At 38.2% G+C, this 12,432-nt stretch overlaps 1 protein-coding gene across 1 annotated transcript in view; it reads left to right on the forward strand.

The window, feature by feature from the left end:
- Positions 1–12,432, forward strand: part of SPON1 (spondin 1) — a 314,673-nt gene that overhangs the window by 83,920 nt on the left and 218,321 nt on the right. The window contains exon 3 of the mRNA XM_070383983.1: positions 8,478–8,611. Within this exon, the coding sequence (XP_070240084.1) occupies positions 8,478–8,611 (134 nt within the window). The remainder of the gene's footprint in view (positions 1–8,477; positions 8,612–12,432) is intronic.

Below are 12,432 nucleotides of genomic sequence, written 5' to 3' on the forward strand. Positions count from 1 at the left end.
GAAGATATTTTACCAGAGCCTATCTGGGGGAAGGGAAATATACAACTCCAGCCATCCAGTCCCACCTAAGCAGTGGGGGGAAGCTGAGACGCACATGTGAAATTCACAGTCCAGGGGTACAAGTCACCAAAAGAGTGAGACCATAGAACACTTCCTCTCCCTGACACCTTAATACAAGCATCCTTCAGAGATATTATTGGTTCAGTTCCAGACCACTGCAATAAAGTAGAGATTGCAATAAATCTAATCACATGAAATTTTTGGTATCTCAGGGCATATAAAAGTTATGTTTACAATATACTATAGTCTATTAAGTGTGCAATAGCATTATGTCTAAAAAAGACTTGCCTTTAATTTTAAAGTACTTCTAAAAAATGATAACCATCATCTGACAATGCAGTGTTGCCACAAACCCTCAACTTATACAAAATGCAGTGTCTGTGAAATGCAATAAAGTAGAGCCACAATAAAGCAAGGTTTATCTTATGGTGAGGGGAGGGCCAAGAGGGAAGGGATATATATATATAATTATGACTGATTTACCCTGATGTGTGGCAGAGTCTACCACAATATTGTAAAGCAATTATCCTCCAATTTTTATTTTTATTTTTTTTTATTTTTACTTTATTATTTTTTTTAAATTTTATTTTATTTTTAAACTTTACATAATTGTATTAGTTTTAAAAACACAAGGTGTGTCTACGTGTTGCTAAAAGCCTACTCACTTCAGTTCCTTCTACCCAGCACATCGTGTGCACCTTGCAATAAAATATTAAAAGGCAAACCAAAGGCAAAAAAACACTTTTGAAGAGATAGAGAATGCATCAGAAACGGACACAGCAGGGATATTGGAATTATCAGACTGGGAATTTGAAACAACAATGATTAATATGCTAAGGGCTCTAATGGATAAAGTGGACAGCATGCAGAAACAGGTAATGTAAGCAGAGATGGAAATCCTAAGGAAAACTGAAAAGAAATGCTAGACATCAAAAATTTTGTAACAGAAATGAAAAATGCCTTTGATGGACTTACTAGGAGACTGGACACAGCTGAGGAATCTGTGAGCTTGAGGATATAGCAACAAAAAGTACTAAAATTGAAAAAAAAGAGAACAAAGATTGAAAAAAACAGAACAGAATATATTAGGCTGGCCAAAAAGTTAACTCAGCCTTTTCTGTAAGGTGAGCTGGAAAACGGCAAACAAACTTTCTGGCAAACAAACCCAATACAAATACTGTGAGAAAACTACAAAAGGCATAACATATGTATAATAGGAATACCAGGAGAAGAAAGGACAGAAAAAATATTTGAGACAATAATGACTAAGAATTTCCTCAAATTAGTATCAGACACAAAACCAGAGATCCAGGAAGCTCAGAGAATACCAAGAACAATAAATGCCAAAAAAAAAAAAACAAAACTATATCCAAGCATATCATTTTCAAACTATAGAAAATTAAAGATAAAAAAAGTATTGAAAGAAACCAGAAGGAAAAAACACCTTACCTACAGAGGAACAGAGATAGCAATTATGTCCTACTTCTCAGAAACCATGCAAATAAGAAAAGAGTGGGGTGAAATATTTAATGTGTTGAGAAAAAAGCCACCAATTCAGAACTCAATACCCTATGAAATTATTCTTCAAAATTGAAAAAGATAAAAATTCTTCTTCAGACAAAAACAAAAAAACGGGAATTTGTCACCAGTAGCCCCACCTTGCAAGAAAGTTTAAAATTCTTTAGAGAGAAGAAAAATAACATAGGTCAGGAACTCAGATCTTTATAAAGAAGGAATAAATTAAGGTAAAATAAATTTTTTAATTTTTCTTAATTGATCTAACATAATTTATTCAAAATAATAGCAATGATGTATTTAATTATATATATTTATGTCTATATGTGCTTATATATGTTTATGTGTAAGTGAAATGATTGGAAGCAATGATAGAAGTGAAAGAAGGAAGGAATTAGGAGTATTTTGTTATTACAAGGCACTTGTAATATCTTTGAAGCAGTATGCTGTTGCTGCTGCTGCTGCTAAGTCGCTTCAATTGTGTTCGACTCTGTGCAACCCCATAGACGGCAGCCCACCAAGCTCCCCCATCCCTGGGATTCTCCAGGCAAGAACACTGGAGTGGGTTGCCATTTCCTTCTCCAATGCATGAAAGTGAAAAGTGAAAGTGAAGTCGCTCAGTCGTGTCCGACTCTTCTCGACCCCATGGACTACAGCCTACCTGGCTCCTCTGCCCATTGGATTTTCCAGGCAAGAGTACTGGAGTGGGTTGCCATTGCCTTCTCCGTTGAAGCAGTATAGTGATATTTGAAAGTAAACTTGGATTAGTTGTAAACATCTACTGAAAACTCCAGAACAACCGATATGCTGAGAAAGAAAAGATAGAATTATGTAAAATTCTCAGTTAAAACCAGAAGTATAGAAAAAGTGTGGAAGACAAACAGGAACAAAAAACAAAGCAACAAATATGGTAAATATTAATCTGCCTATATCAATAGTCACCTGAATCGTTAGTGGTCTGAATATACGAATTAAAAGATTGTCAGTGGATCAAAATCAAGACCGTTACAACTCCAGTTAATAGTACTGTGTTGCATATTCAAAAGTTGTTAAGAGAGTAAATCTTAAAATTTCTTATCACAAGAAAAAATTGTATAACTGTGGATGGTGACTGATGTTAACTAGACTCATGTGGTGATTTTTTTGCCATATATACCAATGGCAAAATATGTGAGCTAAAAACTGATAGAACTGCAAATACTATCGATTTAGATAAGTTCACTGTCACAGTTGTAGATGTTGATCCCCCTCTATCTGAAATGGACAGATGTAGCAGACAGAAAATCAGTAAGGACATAGTTCAGCTAAACAGTGCCATCAATCAACTGGATCTAATTGACATCTATAGACTACTTTATTCAACAATAGCAGATGACATATTGTTCTCCAGCTCACATTGAACATTCAATAAGATAGATCACATTTTGGGTCATAAGACACATGTTAGCAAATTTTAAAAGGATAGAAATCATACAATATCTGCTCTCAAACCACAGTAGAATTAACTAGACATCAATAACAGAAAGGTAACTGTAAAATCCTCAAATACTTGGCGATTAAACCACACATTTTTAACCGACACACGAGTCAAAGAAGAAATTTCAGAAGAAATTTTAAAATATTGTGAACTAAATGAAAGTGAAAATGCAACTTAAAATCTGCACAATGCAATGAAAGCAGCACGTAAGAGAAATTTGTATCATTGAATGTACATATTAGAAAAGCAGCTGTGCCGCTAAGTCACTTCAGTCGTGTCCGACTCTGTGCGACCCCATAGACGTCAGCCCACCAGGCTCCCCGACCCCTGGGATTCTCCAGGCAAGGACACTGGAGTGGGTTGCCATTTCCTTCTCCAATGCATGAAAGTGAAAAGTGAAAGTGAAGTCGCTCAGTCGTGTCTGATTCTTAGTGGCCCCATGGACTGCAGCCTACCAGGTTCCTCCATCCATGGGATTTTCCAGGCAAGAGTACTGGAGTGGGGGGCCATTGCCTTCTCCATAGAAAAGCAGAAAAACTTTAAATCAATAATCTAAGCTTCCACTTTAGGAAACTAAAGAAAGAAAAGAAAAATATATAAAATAAGGAGGAAAAAATAATTTAAAAAATTAAAGCATAAATCAATGAAATTGAAAAAAAATCAGAGAAAATCAACAAAACCAAAAAGCTGGCTCTTGAAAAGATCAATAAGATTGATAAGCCCTTAGACAGGCTAACTGAACAAAAACCAGAGAAGACACAAACTACTAATATTAGAAATGAAAGAAGGGACATCACTACAGATCCCATGACCACTAAAAGAATAATAAAGGTATGTTATGAATGTTCACAATTTTGATGACCTAGATGAAATGGACCAATTCCTTGAAAGACACAATTTGCCAAAACTCACAAAATAAGAAATAGAAAAATAAAGAAAGTAGAAAAAAATTTTTTAAAGAAATTGAATCAATAATAAAATCCTTCCAAAACAGAAAGCACCAGACTGAGACAGGTTCACTGATGAATTCCACAAACATTTAAGGAAGAAATTATACCAATTTTCTACTTCCTAACTCATTCTCTGAGGCCAGTGTCACCCTAATACCAAAAATAGACAAAGACATTGCAGGAAAAGGAAAATTGCAAACCTATATCTCTCATGGACAAAGATGCAAAATTCCTCAGTAAAATATTAGAAAATCAAATACAACAGTATGTGAAAAGAATAGACACCATAACCAAGTGGGATTTATCCCAGTCATACAAGGCTGGCTCAACACTTGAAAAATCAAGTAATATAATCTATCACATCAACAGGCAAAAGAAGAAAAATCACATGATCACATCAATAGATGCAGGAAAAACATTGAATGAAATCTAACATCCATTCATGATAAAAACTCTCAGCAAACTATGAATAGAGATAAAGGTCCTTAACGTGATAAAGAGCATACAAATAACATATACTTAATATCATACTTATTGGTAAGAAACTTGAGACTTTCCTGCAAAGGTCAAGAACAAGGCAAGGATGTCTCCTGTCACCATTACTTTTCAACATCATACTGGATATCCTAGGTAATGTAACAAATAAGGAAATGAAAGATACAGATTTGAAAGGAAGAAATAAAACTGTGTTTGTTTGCAGACAACATGATTGTCTACAAAGAAAATCTGAAAGATCAACAAAAAAACCTCCTGAAACTCATAAAAATTACAACAAAAGTTTAATAATTGCCAGGGATTGGGGAAAGGAAGGGATGAACAGGCAGAGCACAGAGGACTTTTAAGGCAGTGAAATTAATCAATACAATACTACAATGGTGGATATATATTATTATACATTTGTCAAAACCCATAGAATATACAAAACCAAGAGTGAACAGTAATGTAAACTATGGACTTTGAGTGATGATGTATCAGTTGTAACAAATGTGCCACTCTGGTGCCTGATGTTGATAATGGGGAAGGTTAGGCATGTATGGGAATGGGATATACGGGAACTCCCTGTACTTTTGCTGTGAACTTAAAACTACTCTAAAAAATTAATTAACTTTTTAAAAAGTAGCTCACAGTATGGAGAAAATAGATTTGGATCTCTACACCATGATATTAAAAAGCAAATTCTAAATGGATTTAAGACCTGTGTGAAAATGAAGTTACAAAACTTATGAAAGAAAATACTAGAGAATGTCTTTCTGATCTCAGTTTTTTAGGCAAGACCAAAAAAGTGCAAGCCATAGGAAAAGAATTGATAAATTTGACTAGATAAAAGTTATTAAAGAATTCCAAGTGTAAGATAAACAGCTGGGTGACACAAAGATGTTTGTCAACGATGAGCAATTCATACCGAGAAAGTCCTACAAACCGACAAAAAGAGAAAAATCCATTGGTAAAGATTCTGAGCTGGCAATTCCCAGAAGAACCCTGATAAATTTATAAAGCAATGCTCAATGGCTAGTATTAAATGAAAACATGCTACTATTTTATATCAGATTGGAAACAATTGGAAAGTCCAGTAATCACAAGTACTAGTGAGGATAGGGGGAAATGGAAACAGATGTGCATAGCTTGTAAAATAAAAATAGGTATACCCATTTTGCAGAACAATCTGGTACCACTTGTAAAATTAATATGGCTAGACCCACAACCTCACAACCAACAGTTCCACTACATGGTTTATATTACTGAGAAACTCTCATGTAGGTTCAAAAGCAGAGCAACTTGAGGATTTGCATTACAGTAATGTTTGTGGAGGAAAAGAGCTGGAAGTCAGCTCAGTGCCCCTCAGTGGGATAATGGTGAGTAAAATGTGGTCTATGCTTTCAGTGGAGTACTAGGCAGCAGGCAGTATCAGTGTTACATTCACATGTAGTAAAACTGACATACTAAGATTAAGTGAACTATATGGCACGTGGAACTCTGCTCGATGTTATGTGGCAGCCTGGATGGGAGGGGCGTCTGGGGGGAAATGGGTATCTGTTTATGTGTGGTTGAGTCCCTTCTTCCCTTCGCTGTTCACCTGAAACTATCACAACATTGCTTGTTAATTGGCTGTAACAATACAAAATAAAACATTTGGGGGAAAAAAGATTATGTGACAGAAATATTAAAATACAAAACAACTCTATGTAATTTCAAATAAATTATACATACATAACATATGCAGAGTACATAATGAGAAACACTGGGCTGGAAGAAGCAAAAGCTGGAATCAAGATTGCCGGGAGAAATATCAATAACCTCAGATATGCAGATGACTCCACCCTTATGGCAGAAAGTGAAGAGGAACTCAAAAGCCTCTTGATGAAAGTGAAAGAGGAGAGTGAAAAAGCGGGCTTAAAGCTCAACATTCAGAAAACGAAGATCATGGCATCTGGTCCCATCACTTCATGGGAAATAGATGGGGAAACAGTGGAAACAGTGTCAGACTTTAATTTATGGGGCTCCAAAATCATTGCAGATGGTGACTGCAGCCATGAAATTAAAAGACGTTTACTCCTTGGAAGGAAAGTTATGACCAACCTAGATAGCATATTCAAAAGCAGAGACATTACTTTGCCAACAAAGGTCCATCTAGTCAAGGCTATGGTTTTTCCAGTGGTCATGTACGGATGTGAGAGTTGGACTGTGAAGAAAGCTGAGCGCCAAAGAATTGATGCTTTTGAAGTGTGGTGTTGGGAGAAGACTCGAGAGTCCCTTGGACTGCAAGGAGATCCAACCAGTCCATCCTAAAGGAGATCAATCCTAGGTGTTCTTTGGAAGGACTGATGCTAAAGCTGAAATTCCAATACTTTGGCCATCTCATGCAAAGAATTGACTCATTGGAAAAGACTCTGATGCTGGGAGGGATTGGGGGCAGGAGGATAAGGGGACAACAGAGGATGAGATGGTTGGATGGCATCACTGACTCAATGGACATGGGTTTGGGTGAACTCTGGGAGTTGGTGATGGACAGGGAGGCCTGTTGTGCTGCAATTCATGGGGTCGCAAAGAGTCGGACACGACTGAGTGACTGAACTGAATATGTATATATATATATTCAAAAGAACATATATAAAATTCTTATGAGTGAGTAGTAAATAAGGAAGAGAGAGAAGTGATGAAAATATATAATATGACAATTTTTTAACTGCTTTCCTAAAGAAGAGGAATTTTTAAAAAATGTTTTTAAGTAAAATAAATACAATATGGATATAGTCTCACTAAATTGTATTTGAAAATTTAATGAATAATTCATATAAAGTACTCAGCTTAGTGCCTGCTGCTGCTAAGTCGCTTCAGTCGTGTCTGACTCTGTGCGACCCCATAGACGGCAGCCCACCAGGCTCCCTGTCCCTGGGATTCTCCAGGCAAGGACACTGGAGTGGGTTGCCATTTCCTTCTCCAATGCATGAAAGTGAAAAGTGAAAGTGAAGTCTCTCAGTCTTGTCTGACTCTTAGTGACCCCATGGACTGCAGCCTACCAGGCTCCTCCATCCATGGGATTTTCCAGGCAAGAGTACTGGAGTGGGATGTCATTGCCTTCTCCGAAGCTTAGTGCCTAGCCTATACTAAACACTCAGTAAATGTTATCTCTTAATATTAACACTACTCATGATACAGCCTGCTGCTGCTGCTAAGTCGCTTCAGTCATGTCCAACTCTGTGCGACCCCAGAGATGGCAGCCCACCGGGCTACCCCGTCCCTGGGATTCTCCAGGCTACTACCAATCAACTGGGGTTGGCACTTAAGACCCATTGGACTTAGATGATTTTCCCCAAAAGACCCTTCCAGGTCAAATTGTCTGTGGTTTTATGAGAGGGATAGGCAAATCCTGGCAGCAGACCCGGAAGCAAGCAGGAGAAATGGTGAAAACGGCTTTGAGGGATGGGGATGACTACCAGCTTTTCTGCAATGTCATGGAAAACCTTGATGGCTGACTTGAGAGAACACAAATAAAGAAAGGAAATGCTGCAGAAGTGCATAAAACTGGGTGACTTTCTGTACTTTGGGATACTTCCTCCAAAATGGGGGAGTTTCTTTTAACATTTTAATTTCAAGTTATAAGATTGAATCATGAAGTCTAGGTATATAGTGCTTGCTTTGGATTCTCTCTTCCCCACCCTCCACCTTCCCTGAACAGGAACCCAGGTTATTGTAATCAATGAGCAAGATCATCACCTAGTGGTCTGTCCCTCAAAGTGCTGACATAAGATCCTGGTCCCAGAGAGAAGAGAACCTGAGCTATACTCTTGTCTTTATGTTAAATGAACAAACATTGAATGGGATTCTGTGCCAGGCAGTATTCTGGTGTCCTGGAGATATAGAACTGCTAACAGAAAATGACAGATTTAAAACTAAAATTAAGGAATTGTCAACACGACAACTTCCCAAAGTGACATTGCCTTTTAACGTGTTTATTTTCCACCGGTTCTCCACAGATCATAGATGAAGAAGAAACACAGTTTATGAGTAATTGCCCCGTTGCGGTCACAGAAAGCACCCCACGGAGGCGGACGCGGATCCAGGTGTTCTGGATAGCGCCACCTGCAGGAACTGGCTGCGTAATTCTAAAGTAAGTGAACGTGGAATCCTCAGAACTCTTCATTCCCCTTCCCTTGGTGGCTCATGGTGTGGTTGCAGAAGGAAAAGTGGCTTTTCTGGGGTCTCAGACAAGTTGTATCATCTCTCTGCCCTCCATTATCTTGACTCTAAAACGGACCATCTTTGCTAAAGTGCTATAAAAAGTATCAGTGCTTTTCCCATACAGTGATCTTCTGATCACTATCTTCCTGGAGATAATGATCCACCGGCTGGTTAAGAAAAATTACAGCCCTGCTGAGGATAATTTTTGGCTTCCTCCATCTTGAATTTAATGCTCCATATCCTTAAACTGTGCTAAGCGGACTGAGACCTGAATATAACCTCCATTGGGCCCAGGCTCAGCTTCATAATCCTGTCATCTTCCTTCTCCCATTAAAAATACCCTCTTGCACCACTTCTCTGGGGCCCTTGATCCTCCTTTAGGCGAGTCACAATAGGTGATGAGAAGTATTAGCCAGTCAGTGGTTTTCCTCTGAAAGGCAGCATTATCTCAAACCTGTGTTTCCAAAGTTGTATGTCATAGAATGATGTTCAGGGAGATGTAAACAAGTGGGCAGGAAATCAATTTCTATGGTTAAATAAGTTTGGAGAATTCTGTATGCTATATATCCCCTTCTTGCCGATTCACAACATATATTAACATATTGAAGGTTTTGCAAAGTCCTGCCAAAAAGAAATCTGTTTAACTTGGTTTCACCCAACATTTCCCAAACTTGACTGCAAAGTTCCTTTTTTGCCGAGACATCTATTAACATTCAGCAGTTTGAGAAATGCAGTTATCACCTATTTTAAATACCATATTTTAAATATATTTAAAGGCTATATAGAGTGATACTGGGGGTTTAGGATTTCAGAAGGCCAATCGTCATGGGTAGATGGCCAAGGCTCCAATGCCAGCATCCAAGAAACACTTTTTCCTGGAGTTAGGAGCTGGAAACTTCCCAACCATCTTCCACTTCTTCAGATCCCCCAAGGCATTATGTATGTATTTGGTTCACTTGTTTGAAACTCTGGCAGGAGAACATTTCTTAAGACTTACAAGTCCAGCCTGGTCCTGAGAAGAGACTGATAAGGAGGCATTTTTCTTAGGCTCTGTAGTCATTGAAGTTTCTTGATCCAACTGTGCCTGGATTATGGGGGGAAACACACACACACACACACACACATACAGATATCTGGAGCCTCTGTCCATTATCCAGACTCAGCCCTGGATTTGGCCTGGCTTTGCTACCATCTGTATGGATATCATTGTTTTCTTTAGTTTAATGCAAGCTGAGCATCTTTTCTCACATTCCTTGAGAAATTTGACTTTTGGCATTAATCTACGTTAGTGATTTTTTAAATTTAGCAGTAGAATTTATATATAACTATAAACTCCATATATAACATGTATCTAGTATCTAGCTGCAATGTGGGAGAAGGCCTTGTAGAAATAAATGAAGACCACTGAAATGAGAACAGAAACTATTTATTCAGAGGTTGCTCTATAGCAAGGGAAGTCAGCTGCCATCACTAGAATTTGGCAGAGACTCAAAGACAAGTGAGGAGTGGGAAAGCTTTATAGTGAAAAAAACAAAACAAAACAAAAGATTTAGGTAGTTTCTGACTGGAGATATTTGGTGTGGGGAAGTCGAGAGCGGGCTAACTAGAAATGAAGCATCTGACGTGGTTGGTTTGGAGAACATATTTGGCTTTCTCTGACTGGTCCTGAGCTGGAAATAGAGGAGGCAGTGGGGGCAAGAATTCGAGAGTTGGCATCACTGACCAAGTCCTAACCATGCTGGGCTAATGGCTGCAGAGGCTGTGGTTTGGCTTCCTAGACCATTTGCTGCAGAGGCTGGGGGTCAGAGTTTTTTGTCATTGTTATATACAGCCTGGCCTTTGTCCATTAGTGTATTCATTCAGCCTCTTAGGCTGGAGACCGGGTTCTCAACCTGGCTTTCCATACCCATGCCCCTGTCCATGGCAGCCCTATGACTCCACAGAGCCTGGGGCTCTCCAACATTAGATCTACCTGATGAATCTTCTTGCTCAAAAGGCTTCCCTGGTAGCTTTGCTGGTAAAGAATCTGCCTGCAATGCGGGAGACCCAGGTCCTATTTCTGGGTCGGGAAGATCCACTGGAAAAGGAATAGGCTACCCACTCCAGTATTCTTGGGCTTCCCTGGTGGCTCAGCTGGTTAAGAATCTGCCTGCAATGTGGGAGACCTGAGTTCGATCCCTGGGTTGGGAAGATCCTCTAGAGAAGGGAAAGGCTACCCACTCCGGGATTATGGGCTGGCGAATTCCATGCATGGACTGTATAGTCCATGGAATTGCAAAGAGTCGGACATGACTGAGCGACTTTCACTTTCACTTTCTCTAAAACTCTATCCCTTTGGCATAGATGTCTGGTTTTCTTTGATTTACTGTTCTCACAAGCCAAAAGTGTTTGATCTTCCTATTGGAAGCCAGAAAGGCATCTCCTTGTTTACATTAAAAATGAACATATGTGAACATATGTCTGTAAATTAACATTGAACAAATGTGGCTTGTTCAGTCACTTGCTCTTTCAGTAAATGTAACTGAACTTCTGTTTGCACAGGTGTCAATATTACACAGGCAGCTGAGATTAAGATCTTGGCCCTCAAGGTTCTCAGAGGCCAATGGAGGAGAGAGAAAGGGGCAACCAACACTTTCTGTCTACTCTGAACTCAGCTACACATCTAGCAGTTTTTGTCTAACTTAATGTTCACAATAGGCTTCCCCTTTTCATGCAGGAGGTCACAAGTCCCAGTGAATTAGGCAGTTTCTTGAAGGTGCATGTCCATTTAATGCTAAAGCCCCATGTTCTTCCTTTCATCTTTTTATGAAGGAATTAAATATAACCTACAGCCACTCACTAAAGAAATAATGATTTTATAGGTGAGATGTAAATATATTCACATTGAAAAATGTCACACGGTATAGAAAATAGTGAAATACAGAAAAATAGAGAATACAGAAAAAGTGAAAAATCCCTGACATTTCTCCCAATAAATCCCACAGTCTTCTACCCAAAAGTAGCAATAGATATCAATTTGGTGTGTATTTGTTAGACTTTAATGTGTGCATTTATATGTATTAATATATAAATAAACATATAAGTACCCTTTATATAAATGGTATCATGGTCTGCATGATGTCCTGAACTTGATTTTAACTAAATAAAATGTATTAGAGATATTTCCAGGTCAGAACATATGGGTTTATCTCTCTTTTTAAACTGTTGCATATAATCTACTGTGAAAATGTTTTAATTATTCCATAGTTGATGGACATTTAGATTGTTTCCAGTCTTTTACAATTACAAATAATGCTATAATAAACGTCCTTATATATGCCTGCTTGAGCAAATATGCAAGTTTTTGTCCATGGTAGCTGCCAAGAAGTAGGATCATAAGGGATACACATTTATAATTTTAATAGACGCTGCCAGATTTTCTTCTAAAAAGCTTGCCAACTTAAACACTCTCCCTGATGTGAACAAGAGAATTTGTTTCCTTACTTGCTTAACAACGCTTGATGTTTATCATTCTTTAAAGTTCTGCCAATCTGATAGTTAAAAGTAACATTTTCTGGTAATTTTTATTTTCCCAATTACTAGTAATATTAGAATCTTTTCAAATATTTATTCCATTTCTCTTTTCTGCAAATGGCCATTCGCATCCTTGTCCACTTTTCTGATAGTTTCTTTTTAAAATTGATGTTTATATATATATCTGGTGGCTCAGTCGGTAAAGATTCACCTGCAATGCGAGAGACCTGGGTTTTA

The sequence above is a fragment of the Bos mutus genome, chromosome 15, assembly GCF_027580195.1.
Source record: "Bos mutus isolate GX-2022 chromosome 15, NWIPB_WYAK_1.1, whole genome shotgun sequence".
In the NCBI taxonomy this organism is placed as follows: Eukaryota; Metazoa; Chordata; class Mammalia; order Artiodactyla; family Bovidae; genus Bos; species Bos mutus.